General features: G+C 40.9%; 1 protein-coding gene across 1 annotated transcript in view; it reads left to right on the plus strand.

Annotated features, from left to right (window-relative positions):
- The window catches only part of LOC127622474 (NBAS subunit of NRZ tethering complex-like), a 281,526-nt gene that overhangs the window by 232,910 nt on the left and 30,875 nt on the right, over positions 1-17,741 (plus strand). The window contains 3 exon segments of the mRNA XM_052096575.1: positions 5,626-5,765; positions 13,328-13,472; positions 14,088-14,234. Of these exon segments, the coding sequence (XP_051952535.1) occupies positions 5,626-5,765; positions 13,328-13,472; positions 14,088-14,234 (432 nt within the window).

The following is a 17,741-nucleotide window of genomic DNA, read 5'->3' on the forward strand; positions in this document are numbered from 1 at the left end:
ACATTATAAACCTTTTCAGTCTGGCTCATGAATATTAAATAGGTGATGTAACGTTAGCCCCTTAACTCATTTGCTGAAAAGCAGGCATGTGGGTGGGAGCCATGTTAGGATTACAATTTACCAATCGATCTTATACAGATGCAACTGATTGACTTGCTTGGTCTTAAAGCCGTTGTTTTACGCATCTGTCTACTATTTTTTTTTCTCTGGACTGGGGCCAATAAAATATTAAGCTTTTAAAGGGATGGTACACTTAAAAATGTTAATTCTGTAATCATTACCTCATCCTCAAGTTTAGGGTTGAGAACTGAAAACTTATTTTTATTTTTTTAAATAAAAATGACAGTGTTTAATAAAAGCAGCACTACAAAACTCTTAAAATACAGCAAGATGCAGTGCAATAATCTAGCGCACATGTTCAATGTGTACCGCCCCTTGTGTTAGGGTCTTTGGCCGTTATCTCTTACTCTTTTATCAGTGTCTCGTTGTATAAGCATAATCTATGTGTATTTAATGAAAACCTCTTTGGTACCTCCGGTATTATGAAACTTGAGTCCGTGGTACACTGGTTTAGGCAACTGTGCACTTATGTTTACTTCTCCTCTGTCTTTTCTTCTGCGCTAACACCTATACTACTCCAGCTAACTTGAGAGCTTGGCAGTACGACACTTTAGATGTTGTTGAACTGTGTATGAAAAGTTGCTTGCTATGTTGTTAGTAGCTTTATATAAAAGTGTCTGCTAAATGACTAAATGTAAATGTCCATCTATAGCCTATTGGAAAGTGTTTTTCCCTCCTTTTACTTTTTTCAGCTTTTTCCCCTACCTGAAATAATGTCTTTAAGATTTAAGTAAAAAAATTCCAATTTAGTTTCTCAGCCTTGTTGACAAAAACCAAAACCAAACCAAATGTTTGATGAGTTTCTTTTTCGTTAGTGGTTCTCAAACTAGCATTATTTTGCTGATGTGGATGGGGCACCGTGTTGAAGTACTCTGACCGTGTTTCCTGCACTACCATCCAGTGTCACTGGAGCACCTCTATTGAATCAGCACTGTGAAAACATACTGCGATACCAATGTACTCCGTTTCCAAAACGAATGACTCAGCAGTTTCTTTTATTGAATGATGAACTTACTTAATGACTCTAAATGAACCAAGAACTGTTACTGTGTTATGTGTACTTAAGGCTTGTGAGACTTAAAATAGAGTAATCTACAGTTACACTTTCTCTAGCTTGTGTGTCTAAAAATGAATGCAATCACAAGTAAAAACATATTCTGCTTGTAACTATGCACTTATTGTGCCTCTAAATACTTCAACGATCAATGTATCCGTCTTTTCCTCTGCAACTCTACTTCATGTCTCCTTCCCAGTGAAAGATTATAAGCAATGTAGCTATTGAAGTATGAGCATGCTATAAAACAAAGGGACCTGCTTTTGTTCTGTTAAGTTAAAGGTGGGTAATTTCCAGCCTGCCATCTCTGGTGTTTACAGCATCTAGCAGGGTTCCCGCGGATCCTTAAAAAGTCTTAAAATGTCTTAAATTTAATTTTCCAAAATTTAAGGTAATAAAAATTCTTGAATATCTTAAATGATACAACAAAAGTCGTACATTTTGTGGCAGAAAGACAGAAATCGTGATATGACCTAATGTGATTATCAAACTTAAAAAGAATACGAATAAACGCATGCGCTGCGTCCTTCAAAGTGAAAACGCAGCACTGTTGTATTTTCTCCAAGCGTGGGGGTGCTTGAGTGTTTTCAGCTGTTGCAGAGGAGTTCGCAATCATTAAGCCATATCGGAAATGTATGACAAGTGATCAGTAATGATCATCTGTTGCTTATGATATAGTGTTGATGTAATATGACAATGTTTGCTTTTAATAGTGATATTGTAATGCGTTGTAGATTATTGTCGGAGTGAACATTTTATATACCTTATTTGTTTGAATGAGCATCTGGAAGCAGAGAAGCACAAACATTTCAAAATAAAAGTCCATTAACACCCCCTCTGTCTGTCCCTCCCTCTGTTAACCTCTGTCTGTCCCTCCCCATCACAGGAAGAAAATGTAATATAGACTACTAATTTTAAAAACTATTGCCAGACTAACTGGCTTTCTTTCAACACATTATCGAATCAGCACAATCCAATATCTGTCGACTCCTAATATGTCTTTTTTTAAATTAGTGGTATATAAACCAATTTTAATGTGATATATATGTGGAAAACATGTCTTAAGTATTTTAAACTCACATTTATCCTGTCCTGTTTTACTGATAAGCATTGTTAAGGCCATGTTGAATGTGTGCCCCTGCCTGTTTAATTAAGAGTCTGTAATACATGATATATTTTGATATTGTGTTGGTTTGTTTTGGAATGAAAAAGGTCTTAAAGTCTTAAAATTTTTAAAACTCTGCAGCAACCATAATCTAGAGAGCCAAAACTGTCAATGCATTCCTCCTTATGGTCCGCTCTCTATGTTAAGATAGATGAAGCACAACGACTCGAAAAGCCATTTATATTTTTTTCAAGATATTTTTCACCAGCAGCCCTTTCTTTTCTTGGATTTTGTGCTATTTAACTAAAAGCCCCTCACAGCTGGCGTGGTATGTTTGTGTGTGTGGATAGGCAGCCATTAGCCATCACAGACCAAGATGGAGCCCAGCGGAGTTAAAAGGACCAACTTGCTCCTGCACTGCAAATCACTGTATATGAGAATTTCCCACTGATGGACTTGAGTGCAAATTCATGAGTGCACACACACCAAACTAAAACTTAAAGGAGAAATTGTTGTGTGTTGGCATGTGGTGGAGAGGAGGCAGGGAGATTTCCTGCAGGTGGGAGAGCGTTGGAGTGGGTGGATGCCTTGAAGTGTGGCGTAGCTTGATGGCACTGCCACAAACTCATTCAGTTTGTCTAAGGACCCCCCTCCCTCCGCTCACACTCACAAACACACACAGATTGTCTTTTGGTGGCGTGGGCAGATGCTCTGAAGCAGGGAGAATGGTTGCACTAGTGGAGGCTCTCTCTCCCCTGGGGTCTCTTTTAAAGGCTGAAGGGATGCTGGAGGGTGGGGGATGTGTCATATTATTTTATTCTCATCTTTCTTTCCTGCCCTTGTTCTGATGTGCGTGGACGGAGTTCAGCGAACAGACCCGTTTTATTCCATGTTTTGTTCTCTTCTAACCTGCCTGTCTCTTTCGCGCTTCCTGTTAGTGAAGTATGTGTGTGTGATTATGGTGTAGATCTGTCTGCTTTTTCTTTTAGACTTCCTTAGGGAATTCCCTTCGACCTCTCATTTTACTTTGTCACTGATTAGCTTATGAGTTTTTCGACCCGCCATCCACACAAAGAACCTTGTAAAGAACATTGGTATAAGCTTGGCAGATGACTAGACATTTAAGTTTCCAGGCGCTATGTTCTCTGTTAAAATCCCTGCCTGCTCAGTTTTGCTTTCTCCTGCTTTCTCAATATTTCATACAGACACTAAACACTGCTCAATTAATATGTGTTTGTGTTGATGCCAAACTAAAACATTATAATATGGAAAAGAAGAGTCTCAGAGGCCTGTTGAACCAATTTCAACCCACCAGCTCATTTTTAACCAATTATGCAAAAGACTGATAAGTCTCTGGAATGCTGGCCACATTTAGGTGTTATCTCAGTGGTTATTGTCACATTATAATAAATGAAGGTCAAATATGATTGTCTGTATCGGGTGTACTAGTCAGGTTATTAATCATCTGAATGTCCAGGATGGTGGTTGAATGGAAATATGTCTTGAAAGTGCTCGGGCCAAGGTGTCAGTCTAATTGATTTTCACATCAGTGAATAACAGTGAGACAGAAAGAGAGAGTGTAAGGAAGTGTGGGAATTAAAGAGTTTTATGCCAGTATGATGAAATTATTGCAATCTCTTCATTTAATCCAAAGATATTAAGAGAGAGAGAGAGAGAGAGAGAGAGAGAGAGAGAGAGAGAGAGTAGAATACACTCATAGCATTAATATTGAACAGAAAAGAATTACAGTCACCCAAAAAATTATTCAGACACATTGTTATCAAAATATCATACCAAGTAACAGCAGCAAATAAATTATGCTTGACCCTTTTTCAGAACTAACTTTAATATTCTAAGCCGTCTGTGCAGTGAATTTTAGCCAGCTGTTGTCATGGTGATTTTTGGTGGAAATCAAAAATCAGTTCCCATCAAGTTTACAAAGGTGTCCTAGCAAAAATAAAAATAATTAAAAATAATAATAATAATAATAATGCTCAGGTGTATGGACATACTCCAATATGTTTGACAGCCAAAAAGTTGTAATTAAATTAAATTTGATCTCAAAGATAATGATTATATGCCTGAAAGTAGTTTTAAACATTTTAAAATATATTTTGGAAATTAATAAATTGGACCAAATAATGAACGATAAGCAGCCAACAAGTGCCCAACATGTTGGGAACTACACAAGTTGGAAGAGCATTTCATTTTGATGTCTCAATAGTTAATATTTGAAGAATGTAATAAATAAGGAATATCAATTTGTTAACCCTTCTTGGTCACTACATAATTCCCATATTTACAAATGTGTTATTTAATAGTTTTGTTCAATTACTATTATTCTAAAGCATGTAAAATAGTAAAAATAAGGAATGAGTAGGTGTGACTTTCTGTCCATATTTTTGACTGGTACTGTATATAAATAGCTGCATTTGAAAATATTTTCTCCCTCTTTAATGTAATGGTGATATTGTGACCTTTCTATGTGGAGTTTTTCTCTACTTATATTAGACATGGTCTCTCAGTCTCATATATGAGCATGGGCACATATCACCCAGTCACATTTGTGTGTGAATTTTATGACCCCCCACCCAACAGGAATCAGACATTTTCTCAGCTGTTAAATTGTGCTTAAGTTGCTGAAGGGAAATTAATTACTTTCTATTTCACCTCCGTTTTAGACGAGAACAAGAATAAGAGTCACCACAGGCGAGAATTCACTTTTGTCTCCATAGAAGTCATTCTGTTTTGAGTGTGTGCACCTGTTCAGCTGTTTCAGGCCCTCGCTCCTCCTCCTTCCTCCATCTCGCTTTCTTTGTCTTTTCATTTTTAGCCCTTCTGCTATACATGAGATCTGTTGCCAGCTCCACATCTGTAAACCTTCTGTCTTACCTTTTAGTTCTGTAGCATGAAAGACATTCTGCCTTTCACAGGTTCATTCTTAACTTTGAGTATGGCTACTTGATAAGCAATAGTATTTGCATATGTTATTTTGTCACATTTACATTATATACTGCACATACACTCACTGAGCACTTTATTCGGAAGTCCTTTGCCCCTACTTATTAATGTGATCATGGAGAATGGCCAGACTTGTTGGAGCTGACAGAAAGGCTACTGTAACTCAGATAACCCCTCTGTACAATTGTAGTGAGCATCAAACCTTGAGGTGGATGGGCTACAACAGCTGAACAGCCTTAGTTGGACCATAGTGTTCCTAATCAAATGCTCTGTGAGTGTATACTCTATGAATTAATAATATAGATTTTAATGTAAACATTTTATTTTGAAAAATAAAAAATATATATTTTTTTTATTTCTCTTTCTCTCTGCCTCTGTTTCACAGTGTGAGATGAAAGATGTCGAGAACGAAGAAAATCGAAACTCCTTGTTCCTGGAACTGTTGGAATCCAGCAATAAATGGCAGGAGTTTCAACATATTATGCTCCTCCTACAGGCGTGGCCACCAGTAATTGATAAAAGCAGGTGAAATTTTGATGTTGACCTGCTAAACTCTCAAAGCTCATTTAAAATCCTAATGAATTCTCTGTTGTTTTTTATGTTTCCTTCTCAATTTTCATTTAGTCGTTCCCTCCAATATATATAAACCAAATGTTTTTTAAATCAGATTTCTTTGGATTGGGATGGTATTAAACCATCAAGTGTGATTGCAGGTTTGATTGCAGCTGAATGAGTGTTTCAGGTTGCAGTTGAGGCCTTCAGAATACAGTATATGCTTATGATTGGAGAGCTATTTTGTATCCAGATCGGTAGAGACTGACACAGCGAATATAAACAGACTGATTATGTTTTTTGCCACACTTTCACAGAGCTTCAGGCTTTTTGTTTTCTTGAGAAGATTGAATTAACATTCACAGAGGGAAAAAAGAGAGCGTTTGAGTGTTAATGTGTCCACTTGCGTTTGTGTGTGTTTGTTATTTCTCTCTTTGGCATTTAAGCAAGTGGCAGATGTGAGAAAGAGCTAAATGCTGAGAGAATTACAGGAGAGTTTTGACATACATTCCTTTATATTGAGTTCACAGAGTTTACTTGTGGCCATTTGCCCCGGTTGTTATCAAGCAATGTACTGCGTGTGCTTATCTTTACTTAAGATTCAGCTGGCGTATTTGCTGTCTCCTGAACACCTGTTTTGTCAGTCCTCATTCTGTCTTACTGCAGTACCTCACAGAAAAGACCATCCAAATGGAAATCAATTTAAATCAACACAATGCAGAGCTCTTGTTGGAAGATTTTTCTTAAAGGATACATTAAACTGGCCATACCATGATCCTCTTCCAATACCTAAAATATTTTTCAATTGCAGGTCTGTCCTTTAAATAGTGTTTACTTACAAAAACTTCTCTCACAGATTTACTTGGGTCTTTATTATTCCCTTAAAGGGATATTTCACCCAAAAATGAAAATATTTCTTTGCAGAAGCTAGCCAAATAAGGCAGATGGCAACATGGACATGTTGCATGGCATGCACTTATCCTCAAAACCATGAACTACTTTCACAAAAAATGTGAAAGAAAAAATAAGTTTTAAACATGGCTTCAAAGGTAAAACTTATGCTGTTGTTTATGCATAAACAAAATACATTTTCATATGACGTCTTTCATATGGGGTCGGACGTGTGAATGACAAGCTCTGCGCACTTTGCACTTTTGCACTCGATATACCCTGCTACATAACTTTTCTAAGAAGTCAAAATGTCAACTTATGTGCACAAGCTGATACCCCTGACAGGGCCGCAGACCAGGGACTCGGTTTGGACGGTGCGGCAGGAGAAATCCAGCGGCAACTGGCCAGCATGTCTGTAATGCTGACGAAAGTTGTAGCTGACCTGTAAGATCTGGCTGTAATACAGCGATTGATTACGGCGATCGAGGCATAATTCTCTGAGCTGGTTACAAGAATCGGGGATGTCGAGAGACCGATCGATTATCTGGAGTCATCGTAGATTGAATTAGCTGCTAATCCGTTAGCAACCAAGATAGACTTGGAACACGTTTCTGAAAAACTGGAGGATTTGGAGAATCGTAATCGGCGAAACAGTGTCAGAATTATTGGAATTCCTGAGCATGAGGAAGGTTGAGATATGGTGAAGTTCCTAGACGAGCTCTTTCCGAGTCTGCTTGACATAACAGGCCATAAGCTGGAAATCGAGCAAGCTCACAGGGTCCCTGATCAATCCTGGTCAAATTTCTAAAAATCATCCAATAAAGATCTATTGTTGCTCGAGGCAAGGAGTAAAGGAAGAGTTTCTTGGAAAAACCACAGCATTTTCTTGTTTCCTGTCTTTGCGAATTCGACAATAGAGAAACGTGATCGAATCAAGGAGTTCAAGAAACTCTTACATCAACAGAAGATTGCTTTTGCACTGATATTTGCACTGAGAATAGATATTTGCATGCCCAAAGCAAGCATTGGCTTTCATAGAGGCAATGAATTAATGAACGTTACATTTATATAGCGCTTTTCTGACGCTACACCCAAAGTGCTTTACACAGTAAACAGGGAACTCTCCTCAACCACCATCAGTGTGTAGCATCCACCTGGATGATGCGATGGCAGCCATAGTGCATCAGTACACTCACCACACACCAGCTATTTGTGGAGAGGAGAGAGAGTGTATTGATATAGCCAATTAATGGATGGGGATTATTAGGAAGCCATGATTGATAAAGGCCAATGGGGGGAATTTGGCCAGAACACAGTGGTTACACCCCTACTGTTTTTGGGGTGTGTCCTGAGATTTTTAACGACCACAGGACCTCGGTTTAACCTCTCATCTGAAGGACGGTGCCTTTTTACAGTTTAGTGTCCCCATCACTATACCAGGGCATTAGGACATACACAGTCCGCAGGGTGAACACCCCCTGCTGGATTTCCTAATACCTCTTCCAGCAATGGGGTGAGTATGCCATTTGGTGTTTCTTACACCAAAACTGTCAGAGGGAGCTGGGCGCAATTTTGTTTCTTTTTGTGATGGTTCAGCTTAGCGGCTGGAGTTTATTTAGTAATAACATAACTTTTGCATCAAAGGAGAATCGCTTTTGCACTGATGTTTCTAGCTAAATTGATAATAGATACTAAGGATGGCTGCAAAATATTTACATGCCCACAACAAGCAACGTTTCTCATAAAATCGATGGACTCGTGAAGTCATGGTGTTTTTCTCACTGCCTCCAAGTGAGCTTGTCTCACTGAACGTACACTTGTCCATCCAAGGAAACTGGGCCTAGTGGCTGGAGTTGTTTTGTGGAATAACACTCCTTTGGATCACTTGTGGATGAATCTGCTCATTCTTTGTGCTTATGCCTCCTATTGGCTGGAGTTTGTTTTGTGGAGTACTTTTTGCAAGACACTGGAAGGATTAAGTCATCTGAGGTACTCATGAACAGCCGGCTCACTGATCATTTGTTTGACTGTCTGAGGAAACTGAACAAAGATTGTGTGTGTGTGTGTGTGTGTGTGTGTGTGTGTGTGTGTGTGTGTGTGTGTGTGTGTGTGTACTGGTGCCACAAGTGGCTGGAGTTTGTTTTGTGGAGGAACACACCTTCAATACAGTTTGGTGAATTAATCTACATGTTCTTTTTGTTTTTGTTCTACCTGTTAGCTGGAGTTTGTTTTATAAATTATTTTCTGTTATGTAAATCTGTCTCACAAAATGTGTATAGATGCACCGGATATGAGCAATCCGACGGCATATTTGTTGCGGGGACTCTCGTAGGCGTACATGGAATGTTTGAGTTTAGAGGGATTGATGCCAGACAGTTGGTGCTGTCGTGTGTGGGGTTAATGCATGTTTTTCTTATTTCTGTTTGTTTGGTTCGGGGGTTGATTGTTGCACTAATGGGGAATGTGGTCTTTATAATTTTATTTTTACACACAATCTATTATTTCTAATATGTCAAAATGTCAGATGTTAATATGAGTGGATTATCTCTCTTCACGTGGAATATTAATGGGTTGGGGCACCCAATAAAAAGAAGGTTATTTATTTTCTTAAACGTAAGAAATATGATATAGTGTTTCTTCAAGAAACACGTCTTTCCCCGCAGGAAGCTGAAAAAATTTGGAAGATATGGGGTGGACATGTTTTCTTTAGTGCCGGCTCAAGTAAGAACAGGGGAGTCACTACACTTATAAGTAAACAGCTACAATTCAAATGTCTCAAACATATTAAATATAAATTAGGAAGAGTCCTTGTTGTTTTAGCAGAAATTCAGAGGCAAAGGTTAATTTTGGCTAATATTTACACACCATATAATAAGTCCCTCATTTCGTCTGTTGTGGATTGCTCAATTGGAAACATCTTAGTCTCAGATCATGCCCTGGTGATTTTAGAGGTGTTGCCACATACGGAGAGAAATAAATCATATAGTTGGTGCTTTAATGTTTATATGGAGACCAACTGGTCCTCAGTATCCTCTGTGGGCATGGCTTGGGAGGCACTTAAGGCAGTTCTTAGGGGTTGGATCATACAATATGCCTCAATCGTCAAAAAATCTATTTGATTTTTGTTGGAAGGGAATATTAAAAGTGCTGGCAGAGCTGAAGTGCCGAATGTCATCTGATGGCCTCGGAGAATTGACCCAATTAGAATATAGATATAATTCTATTTTGTCGCAGAAGGTGGAGTTTTGGCTATTCAGGGCAAGACAGTCATACTTTGAGTTGGGGGACAAAGCAGGGAAGCTTTTGGCTAGATATATAAAGCAGAGGGATGTGGCAGCGGGGGCGTGGTCAAGCGCCCGTCCGGGAGAGAAGAGCGGTAAGGGCGCTCACACCTGAGCTAAATTATGTCTAACACCTGTCTCTAATTGCAGTAGAGCGAGGAGAGCGGATTAAAAGCCAGCAGCCACAGAGCAGAGGAGAGCCCCGACCTACAGCAACCCAGTGTTTCTGTGTCGATATGTGTGTGTGTGCACATTATAAAGTGTCAATAAAAAAGGCTTACCTTGTGCCGGAGACCTGTTTCCCTGTCCTCTTCCAAGGAAGTTGTCACAAGGGAGTCTACCATTCTTCTACCATTCCTTCAGTGAAATATGCTGGTGGTAAGATATTTACCGTGGCCATTGATATTAATAATGCTTTTAAAGAATTCTGTCTTGATCTCTATAGTTTGACATCTTCGTCTACTGATGAGGATATTATAATTTTTTTGGAACTATTAGAACTCCCTAATCTGACAACAGTGCCAAAAAATACTGTTCATTCTGAGATAAGCTTGGACGAGCCTAGCGTGGTAATTAAGGCCTTGCCTACAAGCAAGTCTCCGGGCCCGGATGGCTTTGCCGCCGAGTTTTTCCGAGCTTCGACCAACCATGACACAAGCATGGATTAGTTTGATTCTTAAAAAGACAAAGATCCAAGCGAGTGTAAGAGTTACCGTCCAATTTCTCTGATCCAGCTAGAGGTTAAAATATTGTCAAAATCTTTTGCTAACTGATTAAGTAAAGTTATGACATCTCTTATACATATAGATCAGGTGGTGTTTATTCAGGGCTTCAGCTCTTCTGACATCATTAGGCATCTCATCAATTTTACATGGTCAGTGGTGAATGATCAGACTCCGGTCGCTGCATCTCACTTGATGCTGAACAGGTATTTGATATGGTAGATTTTTGGAAATATACAGATTCAGGAATACTTTTATTGGATTGATTAAGTTACTTTATAGACATCCGGTAGCGGCAGTACAAACAAATTGATTAATTTCAGATTATTTCACTCTGGATAGGGGCACCCGGCTGCGTAGCCCTCTTTCCCCATTTTTGTTCAGTCTTGCCCTGGAACCATTGGCAGCTGCAATAAGAGGGGAAGATGATTTTCCTGGGGTGGTGGCAGGAGGTGTGGCACATTAGCTTTATGCAGATTATATTTTATTATTTGTCTCTGACCCCACTAATGCCTTGCCTCTACATAATTATTAATTCCTTTTGTAAGTTCTTGGGATACAGAGTCAATTGGTCTAAACCTGAAGCATGACGGACATGTCTGTTAACGATCTCTCTCTCCCGCACGATCCTCTGCAGTCGACCTTTATACCTCAGAGGCTTGAATTAGCCTAATACGGGACCGGGTGTGTAGGATCACGACCTGGCCCCGCCCTCCGCCCTGCCACACTCTTATTTCAAGCAATTTGATAGCATAGCAAAGTTATTCATTTGGAATGGTAAGCATCCCAGATTACATTTCAATAAATTACATAGGCCGATTGACAAAGGTGGGCTAGGCCTACCCAAGTTTTTGTTTTATTATGCGTTCGGTCTCAGACATTTGGCTCATTGGTCGCTTCCACCCGAGAGAGCCTCTCCCTGGTTTTGTATTGAACAGGAAGTTTTTGCCCCTATTTCATCACTGCAAAGCCCTTCTATCAAACTAATCGAAGAAGTTAAGTTACACCCCATTATCGTGCATTTGCACTCGGTATGGACAAAAGTGTCCAGTGTTTAATTCTGACATTTATTTAAATGTTGCCTTGAGAATATGGCTGAACCCTAAATGATGTATTAAGAAGTCCCCTTTCTTCTGGTCTGACTGGATCATGAGGGGGGTTACTACACTCGGTGACCTGTTTGAGTATTGAGTTATTTTTGAAAATGTTGATAGATCTCAATTCTATAGGTATTTACAGCTGCACCACCTACCCTACACTGTTTTTGGGAGTAGCACACTGCCCCTAAAGTGGCAGATACTCTGGGAGAGGTGATTACTGCTTTTGGAAAAGGTCATGAGGCATCTGTGTATTATTCCCTACTAATTCAGTGTCTGGGAGACAGAGCTATGACTTCTGTCAAGAGATTATGTAAGAAAGATTTAAACTTGGTATTGGAAGAGGGAGTGTGGGGTAGGATTCAAAAACAGTTAAAGTCTGCATCTAGAGTTGCAAGGGTGCGCCTTATGCAATTTAAGATTTTACATAGATTCTTTTTGACCCCCTCTAAATTGTATAGGCTTGGTCTTTTAAGGCACACCCATCTACTGGCGATGCCAATCAGAAGATGGAGACACCAGCCATGTTTTTTGTGGGTGTGGTAAGATCCAAGAAATGTAAGTGCATATAATATAAATTCTTGGCCATGAAAAAAACACTTGAGGACCACTGCTTTAGTCCTTCTTTCAATAGATGAGACTGTAAGCAGAGGTTAAGACTTCATGGGCAGTCTATAACATTAACTACCGTAACATTACATTTTCCAGATTTCTCATTGTCATTTTAACTATGAATTGTCATTTTAACTATGAATTGTGCTATTATCTATGTAAATATGGAATGTATTTTGTATAAGAAGAGGCGACTTCAATTACAAGAGGACCTCTGTGTGTGTGTGTGTGTGTGTGTGTGTGTGTGTGTGTGTGTGTGTGTGTGTGTGTGAGCGTGTATTTATCACTTTGTGGGGACCAAATGTCCCCATAAGGATAGTAAAACCCGAAATTTTTGACCTTGTGGGGACATTTTGTCGGTCCCCATGAGGAAAACAGCTTATAAATCATACTAAATTATGTTTTTTGAAACTGAAAAAATGCAGAAAGTTTTCTGTGAGGGTTAGGTTTAGGGGTAGGGTTAGGGTTAGGGGATATAATATAAAGTTTGTACAGTATAAAAACCATTATGTCTATGGAAAGTCCCCATAAAACATGGAAACACAACGTGTGTGTGTGTGTGTGTGTGTGTGTGTGTGTGTGTGTGTGTGTGTGTGTGTGTGTGTGTGTGTGTGTGTGTGTGTGTGTGTGATTTCATTTGATTATGATTCTGAGTTTTGTTAGAAAGCTCCTTTCATCTTTCTTAAGAAGTTAAGAGATAAGCATATGCGCTTTTTATAATGGCTTGCATGTAATATACCATGATAATTATGATTGGATTTATTTTTCATTACATGGAAGCTTTTTCATTAAAAGTTCCATGGCACCACATGAACTTTCCTTAATCTTATTCCATGTCAAAGCATCTTTTAGCATTAGGCATGTTTTTATAGTTTCTTGAACAGGCAAGTACATACCCACACTTAAACTTTTTTCTGTCTTTCCCTTCACAGGGTGGAAACGGAACAGAACCCCTGGGTGTGTCTAACATCCGCCCTTCTCACACACTCCGCAACCATTTTTGAAATCAACTTTGGGAATGAGATTCTAACTATGTGTCGCTCGCTGTACCCTACTAAACACAAACTCAAACCAGAGGTAAGAGTGTAAGTGTTTGTCATTATCAACAAACACGGAAATAGGAATGTGTGAAAATGCTGGAAAAGTAGCTGCCTTTTTTTTTTATGATCACGTAATGTGTTATTGCACTCTGAATGTGTGTATGAGTCGAACTGGTATAAGGGGGAGTAGATAGCCTACTTGTAGGAAAATGTATGTAATAAATCTTAGTGACAATAGTAATGGAAGTCCCTCCTTTTGGTTAAAAGAGCAATTCGCCTTTTTGATCATTGTTTTTTTTTTTACTCTAGTGTGTGTGTGTGTGTGTGTGTGTGTGTGTGAGAGAGAGAGAGAGAGAGAGAGAGAGAGAGAGAGAGAGAGAGAGAGAGAGATTACAGCTAAAGAAGCACAAATTATGATTTAATTGTTGTCAGATTTTATTGCTGATTTAAAATATTATTGAAATGATATTGAAATAATTTCTAACCCCATTCATGTAGATAGGTGCTGTACTTGTATGCCTTTTAATGTACCTACACGACCTCCAAGTGAATTGACTTGCCTTACAGGAACATTGGAATGGGTTTAACTCTGTTATGCTGACTGTAGTTTGACATCCATTTTTTTCACTTCCTTTCTCTTTCTCTCCTTTAGTGCATTGGGCACATTTCCTCTCTGCTGTTGAATGCTGGGCTGAAGCTGCCCGCTTTGAAGTTGACGACTGAAGGAGGGAATGAACATCTGCTCAAACTGACCCTGGATCAGATAAAAAAAACACTGATGTAAGTGTCACCAACCACAGTCTAGACTTATTTTGAGAGTTAATTTGCCACTTGTGAGCAACACAAGTACTAGAATGCCCCAGTAATAATCATCAAAGCTGTCTACACTGCCAGTGTTTCTAATAGAAGTAATCTGGTTTTGTCTCTTGTAGACAGCTTAGACAGCCTCGGTGATCTAAATTAAAATGTTCTAGTTTAATTTTACTGCAGTGTAGATGAGTTGTAAATCTTGTATTTAAATTGCCTTTAATCTGTTGTGTAATCAGATTAATTTACAATCGTTTTTGCAATTTAAATCTTTAAGGATTTCTATTTGAATTTGAGTTTATCTTTAAACTGCCTTTTGTGTAAGGCTAAGGATCTAAGAAATTGTGGTTGCTTGTTACTGCACATTTTAAAACCAAATGAAAATGGTATTATTACTCTAGATATAATGCTAGCTATGCAAAGAATGTGAACTGTTTTCCTGAGGCAATTCATTCAGTAACACTCAGCTATGAGTAGTGCAACCTGAAGCATGAAAAAATGCAAATTATACGTCATCAATAGCAGTTCACTAGCAGGCTTTTTTTTTTTCCAAACGGGTTGTGTTCATATCAACAGCAAACCGTATCGGGTTTCACATTAACCTCATGCATCCACATGCGTGGACATTGTATTTTGGCTTTGCTATACATAACACATAATTTAAATGAATACAATGTGACTGAATACTTTTCACAAGACTCTAGACTGTCATTTAAAGGGGTAACTTTTGCCGTACCGAGACACATGACACAACATTATGTCGATTTCCGTGAAGCGCTTGTACAGACGCAGCACCAACAAAAGTGCCTCTGGCAAGAAGTTTGTTTGTAAAGAGGAGAGTCTCTAGTTTCATTTGATATGCCTCATTAAAAAATCTGTTCATTTTTCTCACATCAGCACCCTGATAAACATGCGTCCACATATGTGGAAACTGTGACCGCATTTCCTCAAAAGTAGAAAGAACTTGTTTGTTACTTTGAATAACCTTCAACATTAACACATCTGTAAGTCATTTAGCTTAATTTTTATATAATTTTTTTATGTTTAATTTTGTTATCTCTGTGCAATACGATTCTTTTCATTAACATTCGTTAATGCATTCATTTATATTTATTATGCATTTGCTCATTGAGAATAAATGGGTTCATCCAAAATCTGAACATTTTTGGTTTCAGAGGCTTTATATGGATTTAGGATTGAAATAAGTTGCTTTTCACACTGTTCTGAGACCAGTGAAGACAGACAGCACACTGAGAGTTAAGCCACTCACTATAGGGAGCAAGAGGGCAAGGGAGCATCCTATATAGCTTTCTATGCAGTTAAGTGCATTCAATCCTAAAATCAGACCAAACATTCAGTTTCAGACTGCAGATGATGTTTGGATTACTCAGCATTTTTGGCAGACATGGAACAATGGTAATCATTACAAAGATTCTGAATTTTATAATGCAGCATTTTATTTTAACATGGTTGGCAGTGATTGAATGATGCTGGACTGGAATTATTTATTCAGCTTTACAGAAAATCAGCTGTAATGTCTGTAACAGCTCAAAAACATGAATGATTGTAGCGAACACAAGTTGAGACAGTCACAATGTCGGGGAAAAACTGCTTTATTAAATAACAGTAGGCAACAGTACAAAACAAGGGCAAATCCAAATGAGAGTCGTCGAGGGTAGCGTAGGGTCAAAAGCCGGGGAATCAAAGTAGTGTAAAGCGGCAAATCCGGGAGAGAGTGGTCAACGAGAGCGAGAGGTCGAAGCCGGGAAACAAGCACAACTAGACGGAACTAGCGGGATGAAAAACAAGGGAACTAGGGGAATACTAGATTTGGCAAGCTAAGGGGTAAACAAGAGGAGTTTCAGAACTAGACGAGACTAGCGGGGGGCAAAGATACGGGAAACTAAATACAATAACCAACAGGAGTGAGACGAACGGGTTGTGAAATATATAGGGGCGAGTGCAGGTGTAAACAATGATAGGTGATGAGACGAGTGCAGGTGAAACTAATGTGCAGGAGTGCAGATGACGCGAGTGCAGGTGGTCATAATGTTCTGGGGGATTGGAAACGCGTGAAAAACTCGAGGGAGATAACCTACGAGCATGTGAGCGAGTAGGAGCAAAGTGGGCATGAGGGCTCGAGCGAGCAAAAAGAGCGTGAAAAGCTCGAGGGGGCGGAGCGAGGGAGTGAGGTCGAGGGAGTGAGTGTGTGTGCGACGAAGCGGGGATGGGGCAGAGGAGCGGGGTTCGTGACAGTACTCCCCCTCTGAATAGGACGGCTCCTGACGGCCGCGGGAGGCGGTGCAGGATGATCGGGGGACAGACAAAGGGAAGTGAGACAGTCCATGGGCAGTTCAAGGTAAGGTCAGGGAGAACATAGTGGACAGGCGTGTGGTCGGGAGATCTAGGGGCAGCCATAGGGCAGAGACTGGGTCAGGGGGTCTGGAAGGCGACTGGAGGACAGGGACTGGGTCCGGGGGCCTGGAAGGTGACCACCGGACAGGGACGGAACTAGGGGACCTGGGAGGAGGCCACTGTACAGGGTCAGGAGGCCAGGGAAGAGGCCAGGGGGCAGGAAGAGGAACGGTCACAAGGGGAGCAGGCAAGACCCAGTGAGGAAAGGTTTCAGGGGGCGGAGCTGTGAAAGGTGGAGTCGTGGAGGACTTGGGAGATGGAGCCTTGGAAGGCGGGGTATTGAGAGACTGAAGAGGTGGCGCCGAGGAAGGCTCGGGGGGCTCCGGAGGCAGAGCCGAGGAAGGCTCAGGAGACGGAGCCGAGGGTGGTGGTGCCGTAGAAGGCTGTAGGGATGAAGCCCTGGTAGGCTCCGGAGGCAGAGCAGAGGGAGGTGGCGCCGTAGGAGGCTCTAAAGGCGGGGCCCCGGAAGGCTCTAGAGGTGGAGCCGAAGGAGGTGGTGCCGTAGAAGGCTCAAGGGGTGAAGCCCCGGAAGGCTCTGGAGGTGGAGCTGAAGGAGGCTTTGGGGCGAAGGCCTGGAAGGCTCCGGAGGTGGAGCCAATGACGGTGGCGCCGTGGGAGGCTCTAGCGAGGTAGGACTGGAAGGCTCTGGAGGTGGAGCCAAGGGAGGTGGCGCCGTGGGAGGCTCTGGAGGTGGAGCCGTAGGAGGCTCGGGAGGTGGAGCCGTAGGAGGCTCTGGAGGTGGAGCCGTAGGAGGCTCGGGAGGCGGAGCCCTAGAAAGCTCTGGAGTGTCTGGGAGCAGAGCCGTAGGAGGCTCTGGAGGGGGAGCCGTAGGAGGCCCGAGAGGCGGAGCCGTAGGAGGCTTTAGTGGCAGAGTCCTGGAGGGCTCGAGAGGCTTGGGGGGCGGAGCCCTGAGAGGCTCGAGAGGAGGAGGAGCCCTGAGAGACTCGAGAGACGAAGCCGTGTGAGGCTTGAGGGGTGGAGCCATGAAAGATTCGAGGGACGGAGCCCTGAGAGGCTCGAGGGGAGGAGGAGCCCTGAAAGACTTGAGAGGGGAAGCCCTGAGAGGCTTGAGGGGGGGAGGAGC

This window comes from Xyrauchen texanus, chromosome 28 (assembly GCF_025860055.1).
Source record: "Xyrauchen texanus isolate HMW12.3.18 chromosome 28, RBS_HiC_50CHRs, whole genome shotgun sequence".
Classification (NCBI taxonomy): domain Eukaryota; kingdom Metazoa; phylum Chordata; class Actinopteri; order Cypriniformes; family Catostomidae; genus Xyrauchen; species Xyrauchen texanus.